Below are 17,218 nucleotides of genomic sequence, written 5' to 3'. Positions count from 1 at the left end.
GAACCAGAGCACCCCCTCCCACATCAGAACATGCCCTGTTTCTTGACACCTTGTTTTTCTGTTGGTTTCCTCTTGTCACATACATGTTACAGAGTCTAATAGTCTAATCTTGCCTTTTGAGGCAAGATTTAAATACATGTGTATTTGCTTTTCAGCAGTTTAACTCATAGTCAAGTTACATAACACCTCTCTTGGGCTCAGTTTCTTATATATAAAAAAAAAACAGGTTGATGCCTACCTCTCAAGGTCATTGTGAGGATTAAATGAAATAATAATTAGTGTACAAGTGTTTAATGGTGTCTCTCATGTATTAGTACATAGTAAATGTTTGTTTGAAAAAAAAAGAAAGGATAAGATAGGTGGAAGATGGCCCTGGGGGCAAAGGACCTGTTACATTCAAGACAAAGGGAAGCTCCTAGCTTCCTGGTTTCCTTCATTCTCTCCAGGGGCAAATATCTTCATGCTTCTGGAAGGCTCTTCATTGCCTGCGGCAGGCACCAGCTTAGTTCGTCTTCCACACACCTACAGGGAGGTTTGCAAAGTCCTCTTCCTGCTTCCCTCTGTTCTCTCCTCTTCCACCCCACCCCTCTTTAAAAAAAAAAAAAAAAAAAAGCATTTTACTGAAGTATTATATAACCAATTTCAACCAGATCTCTCACTAGTTTATGTATTAGTCGCAAAGTCTAGTAGCTACTTCAGCACCAGTTTTGTTTGGAGAAGAGCAGCGGAACAAAGATGCACTGTGTCCTTGTCCCCAGCATTCTGGGTATGAATAATTTAGAAAAATACTTGCATTGTGATAAGTGTTTCAGTGTGTGTAAATAGCACTAGGCCTGCTTATGCCTTCTCCTACTTTCTCCCAGAAGAAAAGTTTGGGGAGCAAAGTAAGAACTTCAGTTATGTTTGTCTAAGAAAGAGAGCCAGGAAACAGAGCGTTTAGCCTGAAAGGCCCTTGGGTTTGGACAGCTTGCCTGTGGGGTTCCTTTTAATCTCTATTTGCTCCCCAGAGAGATTGCTCGGGGCCTCCTACTTGGCTGTGTTGGCTCCAATTTGACGACGAGGCAATTTGTGTTTGTCTCTGTTTTCCTCCATAACTTTTAGGAAAGTTCACTGCTTTTCAACCAAGCCTGTGCATAAAGAAAGAGTGTCAAGACGCGCTGAAGTTTGATTAGGCAGTAACTGAACGCCCTCGCTCCACAGCCCTGCAGAGGCGAGACCTCCGCCTGCGGGCCCCCCGCCCCTCCCGCAGTGCTGGCTGCTTCCTGGGCAGAAATCACCCAAGACGCCATGCTTACTTTTTTGAATGACCCCAAGAGAGACTAATCTTGTCATTCTCCTACCCTCAAAAAGTATATTTTGTGTGGATACCAAGGTTTTCTTCCCCTCACTTTCCCAAATTCTGTTGTTCATCTTTTCTCTTTAGGGGAAGAGACTATATTGGGAGGGGGAAAAACCTGTGGAGTCCCCTTTGTTCCCCCTGACTTTTTGAGGCAGGTCCTGAGCTTGCAAAAAGCTGGTTAGGTCTATTCACTTGGGGTCACAAAAGCCCTTGTGGTTAGTACCCGCTCCTTTTGGGGGGAAGTGTGCTAGGGTAACAGCTCCGTGGGGTTGCCCAGTTCGTGCTTCCTAGAAGCAACTTAACACTTCAGAGGAAAGTGCATTTAAAAGAGCATACCTGGGTTATGCTAGCTTGTGTGATGGCTGTCCTCCTTGATGAAAACCCCTATTTAGTGCAGCTGCAGAAGAGAAAGTGAGTGGAGAGGGGAGGCGGTTTGGGTAGAGGCTGACGGGAAGCTGGTTCAGTATTGGAAATCCAGGTCTGAGATGGCAGGGTGCCTTGTCAGGAAGCATTTACCTTGACTGTATCATCCTAGAATATAGACTAATCAGTTTAATGAGAGGGCTTTTAAATTGTTGTAAACATTTTAAAATAGATGAAAGAATGCTAGGGACTTGAGTTTTCTGGACCATTGAAGTGGTAGTTAAACAGATTAATACTATTATCTGGAGTAGGCCAGCCCTGCTTCCCCACGCCTTTTGGACTAGTCTTGTTTCAGAAAAGGAACAGATGGACTTGAGGTCTTGACCCTAATCCCCAGTTACTAAGTGAGTTGCTAGCATGTGTGATGGAGAGCAGGATGAGCCACTAGGAAGGTACCTGCTTTACTTACTATTGTTTCGTAGCAGTTCTATTGGCCGGTTCTAAGACTTTGCTCTCCATGACATTTAAGTATAACTTAAGTACATGTTTTGTGGACTTGGCATTGCTTTGTGGAAAGTTCTGCAGTGTATTTTCTTAGATTCAGACCTTTTTATAATGTGATTCTCAATAGCTCTGGTGTGCTAAAATCTGCAGGCTTTCAAATAAACTTTTGGTGAATCAGTATATGTACCTTTGCATTTCTACTTAAATGGAACTCTTACTTCCAGCAGCTGAGCTGCATTGTCACCGGCTTTATCTCAGCCTGACCCTTTGTGCAAAACAGCAGGGCTCCTCTGTGGAGAGACGGCTTGCTCTTCCTACATCTGCCCAAGTGAAGGGTGCATCCTGACGACAGACAGCATCCTGTGCCCCGAGCGTGGGCCCACAGAGTGTGCAAGGGTATTCGTGTTGTGTAGTTTTCCCAGCAGCCCTGAGAGTTAGGGGGACGCAGTCAGGATTGTGGGCGGGAGCCTGTGTGGGCCCTTCTGTCCCTCAGGGCCTCCTTGCTCTCCGCCATTTAGATGGATTCTGGCTACATTGTTTACTGCACCTGTTCTAAATTGTGTGTAGGGCAGAAAGCTTCAGAAAAGACATTCCACTTTCATTTACAGATAAGCTGTGTCAGTTACTTTTTAACACAGTTACTGGTTAAGTGATCTTTCTTGCCCAGGGGTGGTGTGAAGTTCATCACCCCGTGATCACTGCAGCTTGCTTTTTCAGCTCACTGTTTCCTGAAGTGACCAGCAGTAGCTTTCATCTCCTTTCTATCCTTCCATTGTGCTCATTAAGAAAAGAACATGATTACTGTTTCGTTAAATGATTTGATTTTGGTGGGAGATTAAAGCAGACGAGCTTTGATCTGTAATACCAATGCCAACACCTTTTCCAGGGATGTGGTAGCAGAAAACTGTGATCCATGGATTTTAATTAGAGACTTGAGACACAAAGCAGGTACTTGTTACCAGGCTGGCTTTCAGCGGACGAGCAGGGTTGTGAATGCATGTGCAGTGCAGGCCGGGAAGAGCGGCGGTAAGAGTCCCAGGTGCCCGGGCCGGTTCAGGGCCTCTGCCCGTTCTGCCTGCATGCAGGTGTTGCCTGAAGTTTCCTGTAACTGTATCTTGGGGGCTGTCGAGCCCCGGGAGAGCTGATCCTCGTGTCCTGCCTTCCAGATCGGCGCCAGTGGTGTGCTATCGCTGTCCTCTTCGTGGTCCTCCTGGTCGTGCTGATCCTCTTCCTAGTGCTGTGACAGCGGGGCCCCCAGGTCGCTTCCCCCTGCACGGGAGCCCGAGGGGAGAGGGAGAAGCAGTGCGCAGTGTGCCCGCTCCTCGCGTCCCTCTCCTGGAAACACAGCCCGCGCTGACTTTTCTCTCTGTGACCTCGCCATGGAGACGGGTCCTTCAGCCCCGCTTGGGGGAGGAGCTGGCGGGAAGAGGAAGTCGACGACTGCACACTCCCGGTGCCCCCTGGCCCTGATCCGAGGACAGCGGGCCCTGCTTTGCCCCCCTGGACCTCGCTCCCCCTGGAGGGCCTTCGAGGAATCCAGAAAAATTCGCAGACTCGGCTCGTGTTGGCTGTTGCTCATTCCATCCGTCTTGGCAGCTCTTTCCCCCCCCCCCCCCCCCCCCGCTCACACCCTTCCCCCACCAGACAGCACGTGCTGGCCCATCCAGAGGCATCCATCGGGGATGCGGGCTCCTGGGTAGGTTTCACATCCTGTCGCGGCAGCGTCCCTTTGCCCCTGAAAGCTGGCGGTTAGTGGGGACAGAGGGCTCAGAAGTACTTTGTGACAGAAGATGCAGTGATTGGTTTTTCAGGGATAAGTGCTAGGGTGAAGGTGCTTCTCCGAGCACAGTTCTTTGTGGTAGGAATAACCAATGGAGAAGAATGAAAAGCACTGGGCTTTGGGGGTGCTGGCAACTTGTGGCTTGAATTGAAGGGAGGACAGGGCAGCAGGACACAGCTGCAGAGGGCGGGTGAGGTCGCCAGGGTCAGGCCCTTGCTGGATTCATGCCGCTATCCTACAGCCTCCTGCCTAGAGGTGCAAGTTGCATTTCTAGAGTGACCCTTAGATGAGCAGCTCATGTGAGTGAACTGAGATCCCGAGGTGGTGTCGTTGGCAGTTATTTTATTCCTGCAGCACTCTGCCTTGGGGGCTGGGGGGGGGGCAGCACGTTGATTACATTTACTCAGAAACTATAATGTCAAAAAGACTAGTTCTGGACCAGATTTTTCTTACCCTGTGAGTGACTGCAAGGATGGGTAGGTGAACTTGGTTCCTTTTTCCCTGAGATGACAATTCAATTTTATCATCCATTCAAATAACTGAGCCAATCCAAATTTAAATGACAGACGCTTCAATTGGGTTTTAGTAGCTGAAACTGCTGAGACACTATACACTTCACGCTTCTGATGACTTTTAAAATGCCTCCTGTGTACACATGTATATAGGATATTTTTATAACCTCCCTGATGAAAACCTAATATTGAAGTAGCAGCTGAACGCAGAGCCAGCACTTGGCAGTGGAAGCTGCAGGTCTCTCCTATCTTTTTCGCACTTGGGAAGCACAGCAACATCTGGGTAGAGTTCTAGCTTTGACTTCCATCTCCTCATCTCTTGGGGCCCATTCCTCAGCACGCTTTTTTTTCTTGTTTTGTTTGTATCTTGTTTTTTTGTGTGTGTTGGGCTTTTGTTTTCCGTGTGTGTGTGTGTGTGTGTGTGTGTGTGTGTGTGGTTTGTAATGATGTACTTGCCTAGCTAACCTTTGAATTGCACTTTTTAATAAATATTTGTAACAATTTTTTAAAGAAGGGTATTATGTTTAGGATCATGGTTGGTAAGGAAATCTACCTGTTGATGAAAGCTAAAAGCAGGTTTATAAAACTAAAAGGGTGATTGACATCCACGTTTACACTCAACTCTATATGATATATGTTATTTCTTTTCAAATTAGGAAAAAAAGTGATTATTACAAAGGGCTTCAGGTGTAGGGTACTAGATTATTTGTTTTACAGAGTTTTGAGACTTTGTTAAGATAGTCTTCTACAAACTGAGGACAGGGCTGGTCCTTAGATTTGCATTAAAATATACACGTCTTTTTAAACATCCACGTGGACCTTGTCTCAGTACTGTAATCCCCACTTTCCACGTGACACGAAGCAGCTGGCTTCTTGATGAATTACAGGATTGCCCTGTTTAAACGCCATGCCATTATCTGGGTGTTACCAGATTTACTGTGCCCCTCGAAACTGACGTGTGTCAGCAGGGCCTGTTAGGAACACACTGGCCATTAGTGAGTAAGATTCTCCCCAGGCTTCAGGGACCAAGTTTTGTGACGCCGAGGCTTAATTAGTAAATGTGTGGGGATATTTAGAGTCAGCAGGCTCGCTGATTTAAGGTGTTTGCTAAACAGTGGCTGTTGTAGACCAGACTGGGCTGAAGCTGAAGAGCAATCTGTTGAGAAAGAAAAGTTGCTTAAAATCCCGTCACTACGGCATTCTCCCTGTAGGGCCACTGCTCTTTGTGGCCTCTGGTTCTCCGATAGGCCGCCTCTTCACGTGTTTGTCGGAGCCGCTTGGCCCGATCCTGGGACCCACCCTGTTGTACCAGGACTGAGCAGTCACTACAGACCAGTGTTCACTTGAAGACCACGCCCACCGCCCAGTCAGACTCCAGACTGGCAGAGAGAGCATGCCAGGGGCTTAGGTTTCCTCATCAGTGATCCTCATGCTTTGGGTTCCTTGCAAGTGGCCCCCTGACCCTGAGTGTGGACTGGGGGGGGGGCAGAGTGGATGCCCGCGACACCCCTACAAGGCTTAGAGGTACTTCCTGTAGCCGTGGGGCTTTTTCCCTCCTTCAGCCTCTGTACCTCGTGCTGTACTCGTCATTGCTTAAAAACTGGCAGAATATGATGGATGACAGAAAGAGCTCGATTTCTGTTTATTGGAAGAGCATCTCCCATCCACTGGTTTGGTGAGGTGGGGTGTAGAATGGGGGAATGAACCATGGAGAGCGTTTGCCAGAGTGGGACTCCAGCTGGAAAACCGAAATACCTTTAGTTTTTAGTCCTGATTTTTGATCTTGTCTTTGTGAGAACTGTGAAAAATCACAATGCGCTCTGTGTGCCGCTACTGTGTGGCAATTGGAAGTCACAGCATGCATGTTACATGAGGATCTTCACGCCAGAGCTGGGGGAGAAACTTGGTAACTTGCCCATTATTCTCTGCTTTTAGCCAGAGTTAAACAGACTGATGGGTCTGGTAGCCAACAACTTGGCAACTTCCACTCCTTCTCACCTCGTGAGATTAAGGGCTGCGAAGAAAAATGTAGTCTTAACTCCAGCAGAAATCTGTCTCTGCTAAGTGTTTTACCTTCTGTAAGTGAAGGTGGCAGAGCCAAGATTTTTCTTTTGGTAATTTCCCTGTCAAGTGAGACCATTACCACCTTTCTAGAGAATTCATAGCATTTGAAGATCTAAAACCAACTGATAAATACGAGTTGCTTTCCCATTCTGGAATTTGGACCATTTGGCGTTACCTGTACACAGGACAAATTTGTAAACAAAACAAAATTCGGACTGTCTGGAAAGCTAAAGTTCTAAAATACGGAACGCACTACCGCCAGTCCTCCCTCTTCGTCTAACTCTCGTTGGCATTTCTTCCACTCCCAGGTTTTTTAAGATTTTTTTTTTTTTTTTTGAAGACTGTTCTTTGTCCATCAAGAGCAGAGAGAAGGTGAAGCCAAAGGGTCCTCAGCCCCGCAGTCAGGTGGTGCTGTCCCCGACCACAGGGCACGAGGACAGGGCCCCGAGGGGCCATCAGGTGCAGCGGCCTCTTCCTCCAGGGCCCCTGCTCCTGCTCGAGGGGCAACTTAGCCCCTGGGCTGCCCTGGCAGGAGGAGGTAAAGACTCTGTCCTGCCCAGCTGCCCGTACCCAGCTCCCAGCTTTCACAGAATATGCTTGTGCTGAAAACAAGGAGCTCCTGTCTTGCAAGGCCCGTGTCCGTCTGTTGCCTATAAAACATGGGTGCCGTCCCACCATGTCTGCCCGATAACGTTCACAGGGAGGCTGCTGTCTGCTGTCGAGTCCAGAACCCCAGGAGAGTTCTTAGTAGAGAGGACAGCCCTTCAGAGCCTAGGACGGCACTGCTGTGAACCTGGAGACTGAAGCCGGGTACCGGGTCCCCCAGGCTGGGGCCGAAGCTCCAAGCTAGCAGACTTCTGGGGTGTTAGCATCCCTGACGGTAGCCTCAGAAGGACTTATGGTCACTTAGCTCAGTAGTCCTCTTGCTTCAGAGTTGAAACGCTTTCAGCTCCCGCAGCAGACGTGGGAGTCACTGGGTGGGGTGCAGTCCAGACTTGGCACCGGGGAGCCTGCACCCCGTCTGGACCAAGCTGACCTCAGTGACGTGACGTAGGCTGGTAGTGGCTTGTCACGCTCCCCCCTCAGCCCAGCCACTTGATGTCTTTTGCTTTTGGACAACCACTGGCGCTCTGGTCACGTTGCTGCAATCTCCGTGCGTTGAAAGTTCTTTGTTATATGCTATTATAGTCTCTTTACTAGGACAGATGCTTGGGGAGGTGAGGAAAAAAGAACTTGGTTTCCCTCTGACATAAGCTAATGTGTTGGCGTTGTCTTCCTTCTGATATGACCTTTGTCCAGAAGTGCCCGTCCCCGAGGCCGTGCAGATGGGAGCTGTGCTTAGACAGGGATTGTCCAATCACCTGCCCTACTGCTGGGGTTTCACATGAACATTTCATGGTCCTGGTTTGCCAGCTGCAGCCAGACACTTTGTGAGAAAGTATATTTTACCATTTTTTTTTAAAAAGGTTATGAGTTATCAAACCCGGAAGCCACTTGATTATCCAGGGGTGTTAGAAACAAGACCACCTGGCTTTGCTGTCCGCTCACCAGAGCTCTTGGGCCTGCTCCCTGGCGGCAGCCCAGCACTCCACTCCAGCCCGGCTTTCCGTCAGCCCCGGGGTGGGACCAAGTTCAGGGCGGTTCTTTCCTGCTCTGCAGAAAGTAGGTTCTGGCTGAGACCCTGCTACTGGATGGGAATTGTGACGCCACAGTTAGTCGGTTCCGGGAGAGACAGCCGTCCTAATCCTCAGGAAGATAGTGCGTCTGTGCCCTGCGTCTGTGCGAGGTGAGGAGAGGCCAGGCAAGGTGTCCCACTAATAAGTTATTGGAACTGCCTTAAGTGCCATGCTATGACGTCCTGGCTGACCCAGGGCAGGAGAACGCTCAGGGTTGGGGGGTGGCCTGGAAACCGGAAAGGGCCAAAGAAAGCAAGCTGTAAATGATGATGGATTTGGTTTTTGTAAGTGGAAATAAGCTTTCACTGGCTCATTTGTAATAAAAAATTAATGTAATTAAAAACAGAGTGTAATACGTGGCAGTGCTCAGCAGGACTAAACCACTGTTTTTTTCTTTCAAGGATAAATAACCTTACGGCATTTTATTTTTAATTAACTAGAAGGTACAAACAAAAGAAGTGAGATCAAGGATTAGAAATGCAAACGCCGTGGAGATTTCCAGATGGTGCTTTCTCCCCGCACCCCCCAACACGAGAACAGTGCCAGAGCCCTGGTGCCAACAGTTTACAGCCCCGCTGTGGGTAGATCTCGCTTCCTGTACGCAGTGGGTCTCCAAGTGTGGTGTGGGACCAGCGGCGGCAGCATCCCCTGGTAACTTGCTAGAAATGCAGATTCACGGGCCCCGCCCCAGACTCACAGACTGGGGTGGGGTGAGTGGGCTGTTTAACAAGCCCTCCAGGGGATTCTGATGCACAGTCAAGTGTGAGAACCAATGCTCCTGCATCATGGAATTTAGGCTGCAGTAAACCACCCCTGTAAAATAAAACAGCTTCATGGCCTTCATTGTAAGCCTGACATCAAACAAAATTTGATGACACTATAAACTTGAAAACTTTAAAAAAAAAAAAAACTTGTGTTTAAAAAAGCCTCAACTAGCCATCCTTAAAAGTGATATTTTTACACCTGAAGTTTATCGATAATGTTTCTTACTTCTACTCTTGAAATCATGTTATAACTGTATAAAGACTACTGTTCAGTATTAAAGAGAAATGGAGAGACCATGAACTTTGTCTTGGTTTTTGATTTGGTTGGTTTTTATTTTTAGTTCTTTTCATACCAAAACACAGCTCCCTCCCCTCCTTCCATCCCCACTAGTAAACACGGACACGTGCATATGTCTGGGGTGGGAAAAGTTTGTGCCTGGTGGAAGATGTGAATTCTAAATTGTTTTCTCTGGCTGAGCACGTTATATGAATTCTTAAACCCCCAAGCAGCCATACTATCCCTTTACAACATCATACGACACAGTTTCAGTTGGAATGAGGCACCTGGGGGGGGGGGGGCAGAGAGACTAGAACACAAAGGAACTGAGTTCCGTATTTCCCTCTCGCGGAAGTGTTAACCAGCAAGGATAGTGCCCATCCCAGTCGGTAGCTCTGTGGGACAAGGCGACCAGGCTACGTGAGCTCCTTAGGGGCAGGGATCGTCATCATTCCTTTTGCCATCATCATCCTCGCCCAGACTGAGCACCTTCTGTGTGCCAGGCACTGTTCTAAGTACTTGCTGTTAACACATATAGCGCCAGAAATGGCTGTGTGAACCAGAGAGGTTTCTTCATCTAGTATTATCTCAAACCTGCACATGGGGAAATTGGGGAACAGGTAGTTTCTCAAGGTCCATCCACTGGACCACATACTGTGCCCCCGCTGCCTCACACAGAAATTGGCCCAGCAGTGCTTCCCGAGTCCTCAGCCTGACGTCCCCCTGACCTAATAGCCAGAAGGGGCAGAGGCGAATCAACATACCAACCAGCCTCGACAGAGGAGTGAGTGCTTATTTTGAGAGTTACGGTGAATATTTCAGGAGGAGGAAATGGTTCCGTGTATCTCCTGATAAAAGCCGATCGCCTCCCTGTACCCCAGGGGGCAACGTGGACCACGTGGCGAGGACAAGGGGAGAAGCGCATCCCCATGGCTGAGCAAGAGTGCTGTTCCCAAGGTCCCACTGGCTGCAAGTCTTACACAGAACTCCTGTTGGAAGTGTTAAAAGACGAGGCCGAGGCCCAAGGCAAAAACGGAACTCACAGGACGGGAAGACCCATCCGTGCCACCACAATGTTTTCACTGTCCAAGAGGACACGTTTCAAGTCACTGCGCCCCCATCCTTGGAACACTGGGGTGTCAGTTGTCTGGGAACAGGGCCCCCACTCCAGGGTGCCGACAGCCAGAACGCAACGGCGGCTCCTGTCTGGCGCAGGCAGAGCCTGAGCACAAACGTCCCCGCCAGTACCTCTCAGGGAGGGAGTGATGGGCTCCAGAAGCCGCCTTGGACTTGGACCATGTACTCGCAAGGCCAGCCTCCCTGACCTCTGCACTGCCGCTTCCTCCCTCCCGTCCTCCGTCCTCCCGTAGGGACACAGTTAAATACTTCGTCTCCATTCACAAAAGCTCAGGGGATTGGCCAGCCTTTGGGAAGGGGTCATCAACTCTTCCAGGAGCAAATTTCTCAATCTTTGTATCTCATTAGTAGCTAATAAAGCTAATACTTCTGGCCAATATTTGATGAGAATCTGATGTACCAGCAGGTCTTTGACCAAGGCCTTAGGGACATGTTGAGGGAGTAAAACACTGTTTTTTGTTTATTCTCACAACCCCATGAGGGAAACACTTGTGTTTTTTGGTTTTTGTTTGTTTTTATAAGTGTATTTATTTATTTATTTATGGCTGCCTTGGGTCTTCGTTGCTGTGCGCGGGTTTTCTCTAGTTGTGGCGAGCGGGGGCTTCTCATTGCAGTGGCGTCTTGTTGCAGAGCATGGGCTCTAGGCGCAGGGGCTTCAGTAGTTGTGGCATGTGGGCTCAGTAGTTGTGGCTCACGGGCTCTAGAACGCAGACTCAGTAGTTGTGGCACACGGGCTTAGTCGCTCCGTGGCATGTGGGATCTTCCCAGACCAGGGCTCGAACCCGTGTCCCGTGCATTGGCAGGTGGATTCTTAACCAGTGCGCCAGCAGAGAAGTCCCAAGGGAAATACTGTTGAGGCCCATTTTATACCTGAAAACTAAGGCACGGAGCAATTCAGGAATTTGCCCAAGGTTACAATCAGTAAGTGGTAGAGTCAGAATGGGAACCCAGGTCTGACTGGACCATTATGCAGCCTCCCTGAAAAGTCACCATCCAGGTTTCCGGGGTGGCAAGCAGATGTTTCTTTCAGCAAGCCACTGTTCTAACCAGAGAAACGGCAGAGTACAGCTGAGGAGAGGAAGAGGGATCAAATAACCTGCAGTACAAGTTAGCAGCAGATGAAAGCATTGAACTAGAAGTGCCGAAGGTAACGATGGACACCAGCCACCTTGGACTACACCATAACTCGAACCCTATAAGCCTACTGTAGAGTTCAAGAAATCTGGTCAAGGACCTCAATCAAGCAGTTCAGCCTTTCTGATGAAATGTTCTGGAGCTTTTGTTTATTTGGCTGGAAATGTGCAAAAAATAAGTGAGGCAAACATTATATAAACTCAGAAAAGCCTGGAGACAGTCTGGGGAGCACAGGATGAGAAAGCTGTGGCATCTGAAGGCTGCTGCGAGCTCCCGTGGCTGCCAGCATTCCTTGTTCCTGAGATAACACCGAGCTGGAGGGAGGCTAGTGAGCCTGGGGCTGGCTCTCCTGGGAAGCCCTTCTGCTCACCAGGTGCAGTGGGGCCTCCTGCCTGGGGCTCCCATTGTAGCCCTTGGCACACGGGTTTGTCTCTTTGCACAGCTGTAGCTGCCTCCACCCTGGGTATATGGGCATCGCAAGGGCAGGGCAGGCCTCTCCCCGGTGCCCGGCATCTGGCCAGACCCATAAGGGCAGCTTCACACTGTGAGTTGGGGCCTGAGTCCAGATTGCAGAAGGACAAGACAAAGGCGGGCCCAGCAGGCAGCCCAGCATCCACAGGAGAGCCCGGATACCCTCCAAGCCTGGCAGGACAGCTGTTAAGCCCTGGCGCCGTGGGCAGAGTGTCAGAGCCAATCCCAGCAGCCCCTTCCTCGGGGCCCAGCACTCCGACCTGGCCAAACCCGCAGCCTAGGAGAGCTGGGCAGAGCTGCCTGCCAAGGAAGGCTGTTGCCATTTCTAAGCAGGTGCTCTGGCTCCACAGGAAAAGGAAAACTTCAGAGAGGATGATGGGGAGGGAGGGAAGGAAGGGGACCAGGTGAGAGCCCAGCCTTTTCAATAGCTCTGGAGGCAGCCTGGGGACTTGGGGTGGGAAACAGGTTGGGCAGATTAGCCAGGGAAGTCCAGTTGTTGCCAGGTAAGTTTGGTGGAGGACAAACAAGCAGCTCTATGGGAAAAGAACCACAAGGAAGAGCCCTTGGTCCCAGATTCTACGGGAGCTAAGGGAAGGGAGTCACAGCGTGCGGGTGTTGAAACTGAGCAGGACCCTGTGGGGCTCCTGGGCGCAGAAGCCTTTCTGTCCCCCATTTCTTGTTTGTAGGGAACAGACTCCAGCCTCCATGACCTTCCCCGAGTTCCAAAGGGCGGATTCGAACAGTTGCTAATCAGAGAGGGGAGGGGATGCAGAGACAAGGGAGGAGGAGCAGCCAAGAAACAGCAGTGCAGCCTCGGGGCAGGTCCTGGTTCCGCCTCAAGGGATACAGTAACAGTGTCTTTGAGCTCTTCTACGGAACTAAAACCCCTAACAAATGGAAGATGTTAGCATTCTTCATTCCAGAGAAGACCCCCTGAGGCCAGATTAAAGGAACCAGGAGATTACCGGAGACCAGATTAGAGGAGTGCAGGCCCTGCACACACCCTAATCTTATCAGCAACCCCACCCTTGAACCACTGCTATAAAACTCCTCACCAAATCCTCCCGGATTAGGACACACAGTTTTCAAGGCACGAGCCTGCTGTGTCCCCCTTTGCCTGGCAAAGCAATAAAGCTGTTCTTTTCTACTTCACTCAAAACTCTGTCTCCGAGATTCCATTTGGCACTGGTGCACAAGTTTTCAGCATCAGTGTCAAGGAATGCTTCCCAGGGCAGGCACCTCTGACATTTTTGAAGGCTGTCTGGGGTCGGTGGGTGGACAAGGGGAAGATCGCTCCAACAAAGGCGCACAAATAAGCTAAATGAATGGGTGGATGAATGAGTGCGTGGAGCTGGGGTGTGGTGGAACCAAGAAACCAACAACTGAAGCTCAAACCAATAAATGCTCACGTGAGACTCCTGCTGCCAGAGGCCAGCCTGGAGGACCAGGAAGTCCCATCCAGTCACTGCATTCCACCCCCAGGGCACAGGCCTCCTCTAGATGACAGGGATGTAGGAGCAAGGAGGCCTCTTCCCCCCAGGGGCCAGGTGCATTCACACCAGCCTCCAGGCCAGTTCAGCAGCTTCCAAGTTGGGCAGCGCTGGGCCCTGAGGGAAGAATGGAGGGGCCAGCCTCCCAGCCTCAGCCCCAGGGCCTGTTCTATGCCACCCTCAGAGCATGGCCAGAACACACTTCAGATTACAACTCAGGACACACACATCTGAAAGAAGCGTTTCCCACACAAAACCTACCCTTGCCTTGTGCGAGGAGGCCCTGTTATTTTTTAATGTTGGTCTTTTTTTTTTTTTGGTCTTTCTTTAAAAGATAGATTTTGTGACCCACTAGTGGTTGTGCCTGCAGTTACGGAAACACTGTTCTGTAAAATGATTTGCCCGCCCTACTCCTCTCCCCCCGCGGGGAGGTGGGAGCGTCAGCTCCATTTCCCTGAAGGAAAACCCAAGCCAAGGCCCCCACGCCGTCATGGTGAAGGTCACTGCGGAGCCGGGCCTCGCGAGCTGCTCGCGGGCGTTCGGGCCGGTGCGGGGGATGCTCGTGGGCCTCCGACGGAGGTGAGCCCCACAGGGTCCCAGGAAGGTGCACGGACGCAGGCGGGGAGTTGCAGAGGGCTGGGTTCAAATCCTCCCTCCGCTAATTACTTGCTGTGTGACCTTGGATCACATCTTGGATAAGTAATTTAACCCCGGAGTTTCGGACTCCTAGTTTATAACACGGAGATAAGTAGTCCCTCCGTCGCAGCGTCGCCGTAAGCATTCAGGATTGTGACCATTATGTCCCCAGCAGAGCTCTGGAATACAGGCAGAGCAGGGTGGGAGACGGCGCAGCGCCTGCGCGTCCCGGAATTCCCAAGTTCACCTTAATTTCCAAAATTCGAGCGGTACCTGCTGTTCCTCCACGCGACAGCCCTAGGGCACTGCGCGCACCGGGTCCCCATTCCTGCGCCCCATCACTCGTGCCCGCCCCTGCGTCGCCTCGCTGCCCCTCCCGCCAGCTCCAGCTCGTCCCCCCCGCCGCGCTCGGCACGCCGCCACCACCGCCTTCTTTGAGCCGGGCGCGCGCTCCGTGCAACTCTCCAGGCTGCCCTCTCCCCCCGCCCCCGCCCCCAACGGTGCGTTTCTCGAGGCTAAAGTGAGGGTCGTCTTCCTCCCGGCCCCGGGCGCCGAGCCAAGCGTCCTGGGTGTGCGGGGTGAGGGGCGTGTAAAACCCCCAAGAACCCAGCCCCGTCAAACTCCAGGCTCCAACCCTCCTGCGGCTGTGAGCGCGCCTGCGCCCGGCTGGACGTCCCCAAGGGGGCAGCGCCCGGGCGCATCCCTGGCCCCGCCGAGGCGAGCAGCCGGAGGCGCGGAGACGCGGGCGGGCGCGGACCGAGGCAGGCGGCCTGGAGCGCAGACCGGCCCCAGCCTCCTGCCGGCGCGGCGGGGGCCTGCGGGTCAGCGGAGGGGCGGGGAAGGTGCGGCCGGCGCAGAGCCCCACCCGACCGACCCGACTTGCCCGCGACACCCGAGGAACAAAGTAGCCTCGCGGGGAGGGCGCGGTGGGCGCCGGGTAGTAGCCCGCACAGTCGCCCCCTGGTCGCTGTCCCGCGACACCCCTCGGTCCCCACGCCGGGGGCACCCGGCCACACCCTGCCGAGGAGACGCGCTCTCGCCTCCCACCTGCCCCTCCGCCAACGAGAAGAGGCGCCCCTGAAAAAAAAAACGAAAAACCAATCAGCGTCGGGGCGCCCTGGCCTCCCAGGCCTGCCTGGCGAGCACCGGGCCCGCGGTTTCGGCTGGACGCTTCGCAACTTGCCATCCCACCCCACGCCGCTCCCGTCATCCTAAGGATTTGACGTCACGCCTGAGGTTAAAGGTGGTGCCACTTTCTGTACCGTGTTGTCGCAGTGTCAGGTGCCTACCTGTGCGAGGCGAGGTCTGGACACATAGCGCACCATTACACTGCCACCGTGTCTGAGCGTCCTTTCCCTTACCTTCCTGTGAGTTCCTCCTCCTTTTACAAAGCCCTGCATGGACGCACTTCCTCCCCCTGCCTAAGCCTGCCTCCCCCCCGCCCCGCCCCCGTCTCCCGCCCCGCCCCTCTCCACTAACCACTGATCCCTCTCAGGCTCTGCCCCCGGGGCTAACCAGGTGCTTCCTCTCACTGCACCACCAGGCCAGGTGGGAATGTTTGATCTCCCCCTAGCCTCTGGCCTGGTAAGGTAGAGCCCATCTTTCTCATCTCTCTGAGCTCCTGCCTGGCGCCTAGTTAACACGAGGTTCTAAGTAAGAGCGTTCTGATGGTCCTGCGGGAGGCGCGGATGACGCAGGGCTGGACATAGCTTTCTAGGTCAGTAGTTCCCCAGGCAGAGCAGATGGGGAAGGTCACACAGGAGGCTGGAGAACCCAAAGCCCCCTCCCACCCGCACAAGTCGGGGCCCAGCATCTTACCCCAGGAAGGAGGGCCTTCTGCCTCCGTGGAATTAGAGCAAGGCAGGTCTACTTCACACACAGCTCAGAGTGCCTCCCTCCCTCCCTCCACCTCCCATCCAGCCTTTTCTGGCATGGGGGGAGCGAGCTGCAGTAGGAAGAGTGGTCGCTGAGTCAGAGTGCCGGGTCTGGATGGCCTCTCATTGCTGCTAAACTTGGCTCTCCATCTGTGTAAATGAAGATAATAAATGGGACATCCCAGGCAGGACTATTTTAAGGACAAAATAAGATATGTCAAGAGCCTGACCCCCCCACCTGGGATGTAACAGATGCAGCTGCTCAGTACCCCTTAGAGACCTTTCCCTGCCCAGTCCCAGCCCTAGCACCCCGCCCCCGCTTCCATTTCTTCTCAGCTGAGGCACGGTATCGGTATCGTTATCCTCACCAGAGAAAACAGAGGTGACTTTTGCCCCAGAAGCATTTTTCAACATGAAATTTCCCCGAAGTTTTATGACCACAAGGCCACAGGCTGGGGTAGGGGAGACACTAGGGTTTCCCCACTGCTGTAGTTTCTGCTGTGGGGCTATTTCTATGCTTTGGGGGCCCCAGGCTGGTCTCTGAGGTGTCCCAGCACCCTCTTCACATCCTCAAGGCCCAAGCACTTGTTCCATTGGTCCCTCTGCTCACCTGCTAGAGCCTCCCCAACCCCCCTTCATCACGCCCCCAGGCCAGCCCAGCCTCCCCATCCTGCAGTGCTGGGGGGCTCTGGGAGCCATGCTTTCCCCCTACCCTCCAGGGACAGTAAAGAGGGGTTTTAACTGGCTCCTGCTGATAAGGCCCTAGGAGGGGAGAACACTCACTGCACACACACTCCACAGGACTGCCTGACCCCTTCCCCCATCCTCTTTCTCTCAGGCCACATGTCTCCCTCGGAGACCTTGCCTGCTGAGAGCTGCAGCAACACTCACTTTAACCTGATTCTGTTGTGTTTTTACCACAGCCTGCACCCAGCCAGTTGTAAAGCAGCCCTGGGCTGCCCACTCCAAGCCTCCCCCATCCCCATTGCTCCTATCCGAGGCCCCTTAGCTCCATTCTGTCTCCTGCTCCTAAATGCACGTTGCCCAAGGCTCCTCTACCAGCCAAAGGATGATCTCTGGAGGCTTCTGCCTCAACCCTGGCGTCACCCCAACCCCAGGGGCCTCCCCAGCCCTCCCCCTCTGGCATGCCAACACTGCCCACTGCTGTGCTTGTGTCCTCCCTCCCCCTCCCCTCCC

The 17,218-nt window shown here is 52.3% G+C and overlaps 1 protein-coding gene across 6 annotated transcripts in view; it reads left to right on the top strand.

Annotated features, from left to right (window-relative positions):
• Positions 1 to 17,218, top strand: part of STX6 (syntaxin 6) — a 75,653-nt gene that overhangs the window by 36,462 nt on the left and 21,973 nt on the right. The window contains exons 8-9 of one of the 6 annotated variants that reach the window (XM_057551574.1): positions 8,222 to 8,348; positions 8,679 to 9,320. The exons of 2 other annotated variants lie outside the window; for them this stretch is intronic. In XM_057551574.1, the coding sequence (XP_057407557.1) occupies positions 8,222 to 8,348; positions 8,679 to 8,700 (149 nt within the window). In that variant the 3' untranslated portion in view covers positions 8,701 to 9,320. 3 more of the 6 variants (XM_007188190.2, XM_007188188.2, XM_007188189.2) reach the window with 3 other exon arrangements.

The sequence above is a fragment of the Balaenoptera acutorostrata genome, chromosome 1 (genome assembly GCF_949987535.1).
Source record: "Balaenoptera acutorostrata chromosome 1, mBalAcu1.1, whole genome shotgun sequence".
NCBI classification, from domain to species: domain Eukaryota; kingdom Metazoa; phylum Chordata; class Mammalia; order Artiodactyla; family Balaenopteridae; genus Balaenoptera; species Balaenoptera acutorostrata.
Note: the sequence above shows the minus strand (reverse complement) of the source record. Positions and strands in the feature narration are given on the sequence as shown.